This window comes from Sinocyclocheilus anshuiensis, unplaced genomic scaffold, assembly GCF_001515605.1.
Source record: "Sinocyclocheilus anshuiensis isolate Anshui unplaced genomic scaffold, SAMN03320099.WGS_v1.1 scaffold364, whole genome shotgun sequence".
Classification (NCBI taxonomy): Eukaryota; Metazoa; Chordata; class Actinopteri; order Cypriniformes; family Cyprinidae; genus Sinocyclocheilus; species Sinocyclocheilus anshuiensis.
The window spans coordinates 471,413-482,963 of record NW_015555735.1 but is presented as its reverse complement, the minus strand read 5'-3'; the positions used below and the strand labels follow the sequence as shown (position 1 = coordinate 482,963).

At 37.1% G+C, this 11,551-nt stretch overlaps 1 protein-coding gene across 5 annotated transcripts in view; it reads left to right on the top strand.

Moving 5' to 3' along the window:
* Positions 1-9,788, top strand: part of LOC107673099 (receptor tyrosine-protein kinase erbB-3-like) — a 27,468-nt gene extending 17,680 nt beyond the window's left edge. For 3 of the 5 annotated variants that reach the window (XM_016466560.1, XM_016466563.1, XM_016466564.1), the window contains 18 exons: positions 157-285; positions 629-825; positions 946-1,078; positions 1,155-1,248; positions 2,610-2,767; positions 2,885-2,938; positions 3,036-3,177; positions 4,305-4,424; positions 4,528-4,626; positions 4,714-4,899; positions 4,987-5,142; positions 5,910-5,985; positions 6,060-6,206; positions 6,297-6,394; positions 6,482-6,664; positions 7,038-7,103; positions 8,300-8,537; positions 8,622-9,788. In XM_016466560.1, the coding sequence (XP_016322046.1) occupies positions 157-285; positions 629-825; positions 946-1,078; positions 1,155-1,248; positions 2,610-2,767; positions 2,885-2,938; positions 3,036-3,177; positions 4,305-4,424; positions 4,528-4,626; positions 4,714-4,899; positions 4,987-5,142; positions 5,910-5,985; positions 6,060-6,206; positions 6,297-6,394; positions 6,482-6,664; positions 7,038-7,103; positions 8,300-8,537; positions 8,622-9,424 (3,079 nt within the window). In that variant the 3' untranslated portion in view covers positions 9,425-9,788. The remainder of the gene's footprint in view (positions 1-156; positions 286-628; positions 826-945; positions 1,079-1,154; positions 1,249-2,609; positions 2,768-2,884; positions 2,939-3,035; positions 3,178-4,304; positions 4,425-4,527; positions 4,627-4,713; positions 4,900-4,986; positions 5,143-5,909; positions 5,986-6,059; positions 6,207-6,296; positions 6,395-6,481; positions 6,665-7,037; positions 7,104-8,299; positions 8,538-8,621) is intronic. The other 2 variants (XM_016466561.1, XM_016466562.1) reach the window with 2 other exon arrangements.
* The last annotated feature ends 1,763 nt before the right edge of the window (positions 9,789-11,551 follow it).

Below are 11,551 nucleotides of genomic sequence, written 5' to 3'. Positions count from 1 at the left end.
GCTTGTGTGCGTGCGTGTGCGTGTGTGTGTGTGTGTGTGTGTGTGTGTGTGTGCGTGTGCCTGCATGCAGTTGCACATCAGTCATTATTTTGTGTCTCTTATCCCAGTCACATCCCATGTTTATTTAATCTTTAATATGTTTGTCTCTCCACTAAGTGTTTTAATGCTTTTTAATCCTGCAGTGATTAACATTGTGTGTGCGTCTCACCATTGTTTTTTTTGTGTTCCCTGTGTTTTGTATGTTACTCCCTTCATGTGCTTATGTCTGTCCCACAGCCGCAAGAGGTATGTACTCCCTGCAAACCGCAAAACTAACTGTCTGAAAACCCGTATTTCTGTTCTGCTCTCTCTCAATCTCTCATTGCACAAACATTGTCTTTTTTCTGCTGTGGGTTCCAAGTAATGACGACAATATTCCTGATGAGTTGTGAAATGTTTCTGTAAGAATAAGAGGGGCATGCATGAGCACATATTCAGGGTCATGAATGGTTCATCTGCTTTCGTTTTATAATCTGGCACGGGTGCTTATATATAAGTTCTGAAGGGAAATCACTGTGGATCTGTCCCTTCCTTCGTTCATTCTCCCTTTTTTGCTCCAATTTCTCATTCATTTCATCCTCTTCATCAGGCCCTTCTCTTTGTTGGTGATGAAGATTCCCTCTCTCACGTCTCTAGGACTGCGTTCTTTGCGTGAAATCAGTGATGGCAGTGTGTACATCACTCAAAATAAAAACCTGTGTTATCATCACACCGTTAACTGGACCCAGATTGTCACCAGTAACTGTGATAATGACATCAAGGACAACAAACCCCAGATTAAGTGTGGTAAGTAAAGTTAAGAATGCATACTACTTCTTTCACATATGCATGTTATTATTTTGTCGTCCATCGTTAACCTGTACACAAACAGTCCTTTGTTTCGCATGTCTGTGTTTGTGTAAACAGAGGAAGAGGGCCATGTGTGTGACCCACTGTGCTCAGACGCAGGATGTTGGGGCCCGGGGCCGGAGCAGTGTTTGTTGTGCAGGAACCACAGTCGGCATGGCACCTGTGTATCCCACTGCAACCTCTACTCTGGGTCAGTGTGCTTGGTAGATTTATTGTAAGTTTATTAAAAGTTGGGACAGTGTCTGAAGGACTGTGTGTGTCCACAGAGAGCCACGGGAGTTTGCAGCATCAAATGGAGAGTGCCTTGCTTGTCACCCTGAGTGTTTACCCCAAAATGGAAAACAGACATGCAAAGGAAAAGTATGCAACACTTTTAATTAGCCTAGCTGTCCACAGGGGAAACATTTCGGTGTTGATATTGTTGTTAATTTGATTCAATTAAATAAAACTGAAATAAAATCTAAATATTAGATGAAAAATGTCAGTTTTTTTTTGCCAATATTTCTTTTTATTTTTGTTGTCGTAAAACTGAAATAAAAAATAAAGCTAAATATACTGAATAGCAAAATAACTAAAAATACAATTAAAATTAAAAATATTAAAATAAACCCCTGCCCTAGAAAGTGCGCAAAGCACGCTCCCTTTATCACTAAAAAGCGTCACTCATCTTCGTTCATCGCGATCTTACAAAGTTCCGTTATAATCAATGAAGCTCTCTAAACTGCACAAAGAATCTCTTATTTACATCGCGTCTGCACTTAATCATAAGATGATTCACGAGCGTGCAAAACTGCACTTAAAAAACTGCGGCGCTTTCAGCGGTGAGTGAATTCTGACAAAACGTTTCTGATTGTCCATTGCGTTCAAGAAATCAACAGGTATCTGTGCAACCCTCCCCACCCCCCTAATGTCGCCCATGCTAATAGTACATAAATAATACTAAAATAACACTGGTGCAAATGTGGCACTAAAATTAAATTAAATTAAGACTGATTATTTTTTGAAATTGTGACTTATTTGTTTATTTATCAATTCTGATAATTTCATCCACATTTGGGGCCCCATAGCTTTCTCCCTCTCTCATCTTAATAGATTTCATCTATCAGTCTGTAAATCCATTTTAGGCATGAAGCAACTCTATTAAAAGCTTGAACGTTCAGATACTAGTTTCTGTTCCTGTGCACAAGTCATATCCTAGCTTTTGTAGTCTATAAAATAACACCGTCTGCGTATCCTCTTTTAGTTCGATTTTACCCCGCTTAGAGAACAGGAAAATAGCTTAGATTTTTCCCTTAGCTTAGATCTGCTGTTCATGTGGTTTGTTTTCTTGAACTTTATAATGTCCAAGCCTTTGTTTTTGCCAGTGCCTATTTGACACATTTTTAATCAACCTCTCACATCTTTCTGACTGTATATGATCGTGCTAGAGGGTGTTATGATAATGATGTGAACAAAACTATTTTACGGTAAAAAATTCCAACCCACACACTCTCTGTGTAATGTCTGCATGTTCGGTTGATTACAGTTAACCTGCCAGACAGGCTTTGCAGGCTCTTTGATTCAGAACTGTTCATTGTGCAATGCATCACTTTTAACAGTGACTTAATAAAAGAAATTCATGCGAACTGTTTGTCTTAGCACAGGTGCTTAGTTACAGGAATATTTGTTCTACTAATAAATAACTTATATAAGTTTGTCTTTTTTCTTTTTTTGTGCTTCAGGGTGCTGATCAGTGTGTAGCATGTTCGAACCTGATGGATGGCCCTCACTGTGTTTCTACTTGTCCTAATGGAGTGAACGGGGAAAAGGGTCAGACCATTTTTAAATATCCAAATGCAGAAGGTCATTGTGAGCCCTGTCACCTCAACTGCACAAGAGGGTAAGTCAGGCTAAACCTAATGTGATCTACAGGTGTCAGTTCCAATTGTTCATTCTGAGAACACTGTTTTATATTTTAATATAAAATTAATTTGTGGTTATTTTGTCCCCTCACCAGATGCACAGGCTCTGCACTCACAAACTGTATAGAGCTCGACAGACTTGTGAACAGGTTCGTAGCGCCCTCTTCTGGTTACAGTCGGAAAGTACAAACGGTGTCAGATGTAAACATCAATTATGTTTTCGTTAACCAAACTCCTTCCTCTTAGTTCTCAGATCGCAGGTATATCAGTTGCTGTGTTTGCTGGTATCATCGTGTTCCTGGCACTGTTTGTGCTTGGTTTGCTGTATCACAGAGGCCTGGCCATCCGCCGCAAAAGAGCACTGAGAAGGTACCTGGAGAGTGGTGAGGTGAGCCATTTCATCTGCTTAAATACAATGCACTTTACTTAACCTACATGAAAGTAAAAAGAAGGTACCATGCATTTTTAAATATATCTTTACAATCTATATAATAGCTCAGAAAAAAACATATTTTAAAATAAATACATGCTTTTGTAACATTTTACAGTAAGTTTTCATTTGTTAACCTTAGTTAGCCTCATTATTAAACAGGAACTACAAATGATTAATACTTCTACAGCATTTATTAATCTTAGTTAATGTTAAGTTCAACATTTATTAATGCATAAAAGCATTAATTGAAATCAAAAGTTGTATCTGTTAGATTAGGTAATGTCCTGGGAACTAACATGAACATGAGAGCATTTTTATAAATGATCAGTAACAAAGGTTAATAAATGCTGTCAAATTCATAGTTGATTGTTAGAGCTTGTTAGTTAATGCATTAATCATTGTTAACAAATGAGAGCTTATTGTAAGGTTTACAAATACTTTTATTAAGAAGAACATATTAAATTGATCAAAAGTGACTGTAAAGTAATAGTAAATATGTAAAAACTAATTGTTATTGTTTCAAATAAATTCTGTTCTTTTAAACTTTCTATTTGTCAATAAATCCTGAAGACAATGTATTATGTAAATCAAGGTTTTCATAAAGATATTAAGCAGCATAACTGATTTCAACATTGATCATAAAATGGTTCTTATACAACAAATCATCACATTACAATGATTTCTGAAGGATCATGTGACACTGAAGACTGAAGTAATGGCTGCTGAAAATTTGGCTTTGCCATCACAGGAATACATTTTATTTTAAAATATATTCAAATACAAAAACATTTCGTTGTAATAATATTTTACAGTATTACTGTTTGTATTGTATTTCTAATCAAATAAATGTAGCCTTGGTGAGCATGAGAGACTTTCAAAAGCATAAAAAAATCGACCCCAATCTTTTGTACATACAGCAAAGCTAGTCTAGATTAACATTGAATTGTATTAATATTGAGTAACTGAATAAACATTGCCTCCAGAAAGGATTTGTGATACTCAGACATTTTTAACTGCACCATAGTGTCCAAAAACTGTTGATGGCCACTGTACTTGACGGATTTCCTCCTGTCCTCACACAGAGCATGGAGCCGCTGGATCCAGGAGAGAAGGGGACAAAAGTGCATGCTCGCATCCTAAAACCACAAGAGCTGCGAAAGGGCAAACTTCTGGGCTACGGAGTCTTTGGCATTGTGAATAAGGTTGGAATGACTCACACATTAAGTTTGCCTTTGCTCAATTCAATCTTGAACTGAGTTACCTGTTCTCTGAACTGTGATCAAGCTTAAGTGACTTTATCCTCAGGGCTTTTGGATTCCTGAAAGAGACTCTGTAAAGATCCCTGTGGCAATAAAGACCATCCAGGACCGCAGTGGCCAGCAGACCTTCACAGAGATTACTGATGTGAGGCAATATAGCTTGCAATAATGTACATTCATACATACAGTATGTTGCTTCATGCTTTCATATCTATTTTCCACCCGTCCACAGCACATGCTGGCGATGGGAAGCCTGGATCACCCGTATATAGTGCGTCTCCTTGGGATCTGTCTGGGAACAAGTCTGCAGCTAGTCACCCAACTCAGTCCTCACGGATCCTTACTGCAACACCTTCGCCAACACAAAGACCGCCTGGATCCCCAGCGTCTGCTCAACTGGTGTGTGCAGATTGCAAAGGTGAGATGACTGAAGATGAGACATAGCGTGTAATACAAAACGTATTGGTGCATAATGTTTATACACAACATCTGTATGTATCTTTAGGGAATGTATTATCTTGAGGAGCACTGCATAGCCCATAGGAACCTCGCTGCACGCAACGTGCTGCTCAAGAGTGACTACATAGTACAGATCTCAGACTTCGGGGTGGTAGACCTGCTGTATCCAGATGATAAGAAATATGTGTACAGTGAACACAAGGTAATTTACAGATTAAACTTCTGATACACTACTGTTAAGTTTGGGTTTGGTATGATTTTTTTATGTTTTTTAATGTATGCTCACCAAGGCTGCATTCATGCATTTAAAAACAGTAAAGCAGTAATAATTGAACAAAAATTAAAACTTTTTTAATTTTATAATATATTTTAAAAAGGCAATTTGTAATAGCAAAGCTGAATTTTCAGCAGCCATTACTTCAGTCTTCAGTGTGACACATGATCCTTCAGAAATCATTCTAATATGCTGATTTGTAACATTTTTATTGTTATCAATGTCGAAGGCTGTTTTGCTGCTTAATATTTTGTGGAAACTGTGATACATTGATTCTTTGATGAATAAAAAGTTCAAAAGAACAACATTTATTTGAAAATAGAATATTTTGGAACAATTTAAAAGGCTTTACTGTCACTTTTGAACCATTTAATACATTATTGCTGAAAGTATTCATTTTAAAAAGCCTTTCAACAGTAGTGTATTAAATTAAATAAAAATTTTAAAAGAAATATATGAAATTAATATAAATTGTTAATACAAAATATTAATATACATGAAAATATTAAATATTTTATATGTATAAAATATGTAATATCAATGTAATTACAAAATATGCTATATATATATATGTATGTATATATATATTCTCACACCACCCAGTGAAGGGGGTGATAATCTGTTATTTTTTTTATGAAAATAAGTGTAATAAAAAAGCATCATCTGTTGATGTTTTAAGATGGTCTCTTTTTCAGATGCCAATAAAATGGATGGCATTAGAGAGCATCCTCTTCAGAAGATACACTCATCAGAGTGATGTGTGGAGCTATGGTGAGTCTCAGTGCTGTTGAATATCAGGTGTTTGATTTAGTTTAGTTGTTTGAAGTTCTTCCTGCTCATTCCAGGGGTGACTGTATGGGAGATGATGTCAGATGGAGCCGAGCCATATGCATCCATGCATCCTCATGATGTGCCAGGTCTACTGGAGAAAGGAGAGCGACTGGCTCAACCACAGATCTGCACCATAGATGTCTACATGGTCATGGTCAAGTGTAAGGCAGATGCTAAACATTTAATGATTTTAAGCGCTGTTAGGGCACTGAACAGCTTTCTAAACACAATTTTAACCCCTCTATCCTCAGGCTGGATGATTGATGAGAATGTAAGGCCTACATTTAAAGAGCTCGCCAGTGAATTTACGAGAATGGCAAGGGATCCGCCACGATACCTTGTGGTGAAAGTAAGAAAACAAGATTTCATTTGAAAATGTTCACCAGGAAGCAGGTTTGTGATTGCTTTTAACATTGATTTCTGTGTCATAATGTAGCCTCCTCAGAATTGCGTTGGTGCAGATGAAAGCCACCAACGATATGTTAAAAGCTCTCATTTAGAGGCAAACTTGGAGGAGGATTATGATGCTGATGAGGTATTGCATGATGGGTTTGCTACTCCTCCCCTCCAGCTGTCACCAACTAGAAGTCATTCTCGCCTCCGTATGGCCTCCTACAAGGTGAGATGTCTGCAATACACCTCTACAAACATTTTTTTCATGTTTACACTAAGTTTGGGTTCAGTGAGATTTTTTCATTTTTGAAAGAACTCTCTTATACTTACCGAGGCTGAATTGATTTGATGCAGTACAAAATACAGTAAAAACAGTAGTATTATGAAATATTATTACAATTTTAAATACATTTTTATTTTATTCTATTTTAAAATGTAATTTATTCCTGTGATTACTAAGCTTAATTTTCATCAGTCATTACTCCAGTCTTCAGAGTCACATGAGTCATTCTAATATGCTGATTTTTTTCAGGGTTCTTTGATGACTGCAAAGTTCAAAAGAACAGCATTTAATTGAAATCATTTTTCTCTCTCTTCAGGGCACCACAGAACACACAACACCGATAGGCTATCTCCCCATGACCCCAGGAGAAGACCATAGACAGGTCAGCTTTCATATCATCTTATCATGTTGTCTTGACTACAGTTATAGATATAACTTCAAGCTTTCAACTCAAATGAACTTTTTAATTATATCACAGTACGAACATGCATTAGATCAGCTAAATGTTTGCTGCCAAGGACCCCCATATATAATCCTCTTGCAAGAAACCCCTTTCATAAAATCTAAAGTCAGCTAGATATTTTTATGTTTAAAGACTCATTTATACTGTGTAAGTGAAAGCAACATTACTATTATTATAATATTACTTATATTATGAAATATGTTTTATTTATTATATATTATATTACCATACTGGAGCAAAATAATTTATCTAGAAAATACTGACTTTGCATTATGCAAGCAGTGGTTTCAACCTTTTTGATTCAAAGGACCCACACAATATTCAAATATTCAGTATTTCCGGGAATTCCGTTGTAATAATGACAAAGCTGCTTGTTTTTTTTGATATATATGACATTACTTAACTAATAATTAATTTTGTGACTCCAGAAGTGTAATATACCAATAGTTACTGAGGGAAAATATAAAGAAATATGATCTCAGTTTCGAGAAACATTGGTATTAAAGTGTAATATTACCAAAAAAATGTTTTCAATTTATTTCATATTTACTTGTATAGCGCTTTTTTAACAGTTAAAGGGATAGTTCACCCAAAAATTAAAATTCTGTCATTAATTACTCACCCTCGTTCCAAACCCATAAGACCTCTGTTCATCTTCGGAACACAAATCAAGATATTTTTGATGAAATCCGAGAGCTTTCTGACCCTGCATAGACACAATGCAACTGACACGATCAAGGCCCAGAAAGGTAGTAAGGACATCTTTAAAATAGTCCATGTGACATCAGTGGTTCAACTGTAATGTTATGAAGCTACGAGAATACTTTTTTTTTTTCAAAAATAACAACTTTATCCATCAATTTCTTCTCTTCTGTGTCTTCCGTTCACAAGAGCACCACAACGTAATTGCATACCATGCTGTATTGAACCGAACCTTACCGCTTGGAGGAAATAAGCCTCCGTATATATATATATATATATATACATACATACATACGTACGTACGTACGTATATATATATATATATATATATAGACCCTTGTTTGAAATCCACAGCATTAGATCACATTAGAAGACAGAATGTGAAGTAATCTATTTGTATTGTTCCCACACAGATGAGAGCCCAGAGGAGAAAGACGGGCTCAGTGAGGACAGAGTCAGAGTGCTCAGAGGGCAGAGGAACCATGGTGGACATTGAAATGGCTTCTCAAACAGGTAGCCTACGCAGAGGCCGCAGCCGTATGGACAGCGCCTACATGTCCACCGGTGAGTCTGTGGCCTCAGATCCGTTTTCTTCAGGTCTGGAAGGTGTAGACGAGGACCATTATGGATACGTGTTGCCCACAGAAAGAGGTAAACCAATACTGGACTCGCAGTTTATGTTTAGTCATTATTGAAACTGTATGCCATTTTTATGAGACATATCTTCTCATTTAGGTTCCAGAAGCACTTTTCCTCATGGTAGGGCATCCAGAAACTCCAAGAGTGCTCTTCCGCCACCAAAAACAGATGTACAAGAGTATGAGCTAATGAAAAAACAGCCCCCTCGGCTTTCTACTTCACCCACAGACAGCACTGATGGTTCATCAGCAATGTGCAACCCATCCTCCTCTGCTTCTCCCTACACATGCAGCCTTTTACCACAGAAGAGAGACACTGACTCAACACAAACCGAACAGTCAGATAAGGGTGCCAGTCCGCCTGAAGGGGACATTGTGGAGTCTGCTGCTGCTGCTTGTGAATACAGTCTGGTTGGAACAGTAACATGTACTGACCAGAACCAGTCTGAGAGCAGCCCTGTAGAGGAAGAGCCACCAACAGAGCCACAGCCACAAGAAGCGGTGGTCGATTATGAATACATGGACATACGGACAGACATAACCCAGCAAAACTGTCCCGCGAGCAGTCCAGATGAAGTGGAGAGTGACAGCAGAGAAGCGATTTACCAAAATGTAAGTGCAAGACATAAGGAGAACGAGGATTCTGATCTCACTACACGGCGCAGTGAATATGTGGACATGGAGGCTTCTGGAAGAACTGGCTCTGAGGACAGAGATCAGGTTGATTATCAGAACTTTCCGGTAGAGGGAAGACCCGTTATGGGAGAGGAGCCACAAAAGACTGGTCTCAGATCTTACATAAAAGTGTGTGCTGGAGTGGAGGCACAAAACACTTCATTTGACAACCCAGACTACTGGCACAGCAGACTGTTCCACAAGAAGGATGCCGTTTGCACATAATTATTGACTTCAACTGACTTAACATAAATAATGTGATGGATCAGTGGTGGAAACAGAATGGACTGGCAGTTTCTAAGGACGTATATCTACCATGTGTTCAGTATTTGAACATAAATTTATGCTAAGGTGCCAACAAAATAATATACTTTATTATAGTATAAAATCACTTGTATTGTTGAAGATTGGCCTACCTCCACTTGTGTGTCTCTGATGTGCAACTCCTGTGGTTTTGTATAGATTTATGCTTGTTTTTTAAGACGATGATTTTTGTGTACTCAATGAGGAACAAGTTTTTTTGGAAAAAAAAACAAAACAATTATTGTATATTGATTTTTCTCTGTTAGTAAAAGTAATCTTTCAAGTTTATTGTCTCCCATATTTAATTATTATTATACAAAAATATTTAGCTGTCACCAATGTTTTGTCAAGTTAGAGCAGGTCATTGTATTAAAAATATTTTATTTAAAATGTAAAAAAACATTTTATATAAAAAAAAAAGATAATATAAGGTTGAAATAAGTCTGTGAGTCAGATTGTTGCATATTTTTATTACTGTAATTTACAGGTAAACAGCAGAGTTAGAAAAAAATGGTCTAAAACCTGAATTTAGATCATGGTTTACATTGGATCATAAAATCGCCTATCAGTTATCAACACAACTTATAATATTTACATGTGTGCTTTCACTAGTATTAACTACTACATTTGGTTTTCAAGTCGAACATGACAATTTAGGATTTACTTTAACCACCAGTGTTTTGATTCACTAAAATGAACCGACTTTTAAGTCATTCGTTTGTTAATCTGAAACCAGCCCAGCTCAATGACATGTATACATTGTCAGATTTAGATTTCTTCACATAAATAATAAAATGAACATACTCACAGTCTGATAAACAGCAGATCTAGAGTCGTTTCATGAACCACGATAAACTCAACAAGGTGCTTGAAAATTACAACAAATGGCACATTTAAAGTGCAAACTATTGTAATTGTAATTTCATACAAATCCCATGCATGTTACTTTGAGAATAGAGACAACACAAAATCTGATGAAGGCAATAAAATAGTTATTTTAAGAGTTCCATTTGTATTCCAGTTTTTGAAAAAATTATAGATTGATTGGACAGGAAATTGCGCACAATAAAAATATTTGCCATGATATTTGTTATGATTTTTTTCTTTGTTTTCTTCACACATTAGCTGAATTTAGAACAACATAACATTTTGTGTGTGTGTGCGCGTGCGTGTGTGTGTGTGTGTGATACACAATAAATATTGAAATGATTCCGATTATTCAGAGAATAAAAGTTTCAAACAAAAAAAACTAAAAATAAAAGAATTTTAATTAACTTTAACAAAAATGTACATTTACATTTAGTCATTTTGCAGACACTTTTATCTAAAGCGACTTACAATTGGGGAATACATAAAGCGATTCTTCTTAAAGAGGCAAACAGATACAGGAAGTGCTCGTAATACCAAGTTTCAGGCATTTGTTCAAATAAGTACAAGCTAGAAAGGGAAGGAATAAATAAAGAGAAAGACAACGTTTTTTTTTTTTTTTTTCAAGTCAAGTAGCGTCGAAAGAGATGAGTTTTCAGCTGTTGCTTGAAAATTGTCAGGGATTCAGCATTCCGGATAGGGGTGGGAAGATCATTCCACCAGCCAGGAATGGTGAACGAGAATGTTCTGGAAAGTGATTTTGAGTCTCTCTGTGATGGTACCACGAGGCGTCGCTCACTAGCGGATCTCGGACTTCTGGAGGGGATGTAGATTTGTAATAGTGAGTGGAAGTAGGCGGTACTGAGCCTGCGGCTGTTCTATATGCAAGCATCAATGTCTTGAACTTGATTCGAGCCGCGACCGGTAGCCAGTGCAAGGAGATAAAGAGAGGTGTAACATGGGCTCTTTTGGGCTCGTTGAAGACCAGTCGTACCGCTGCATTCTGAATCATTTGTAGAGGTTTGATTGTGCTTGATGGAAGTCCAGCCAGAAGAGCATTGCAGTAGTCCAGCCTAGAAATGACAAGGGCCTGGACAAGAAGTTGTGCAGCATGCTCCGTTAGAAAGGATCTTGATCTTTCTGATGTTGTGCAATGCAAACCTGCAAGATCGAGCAGTCTTT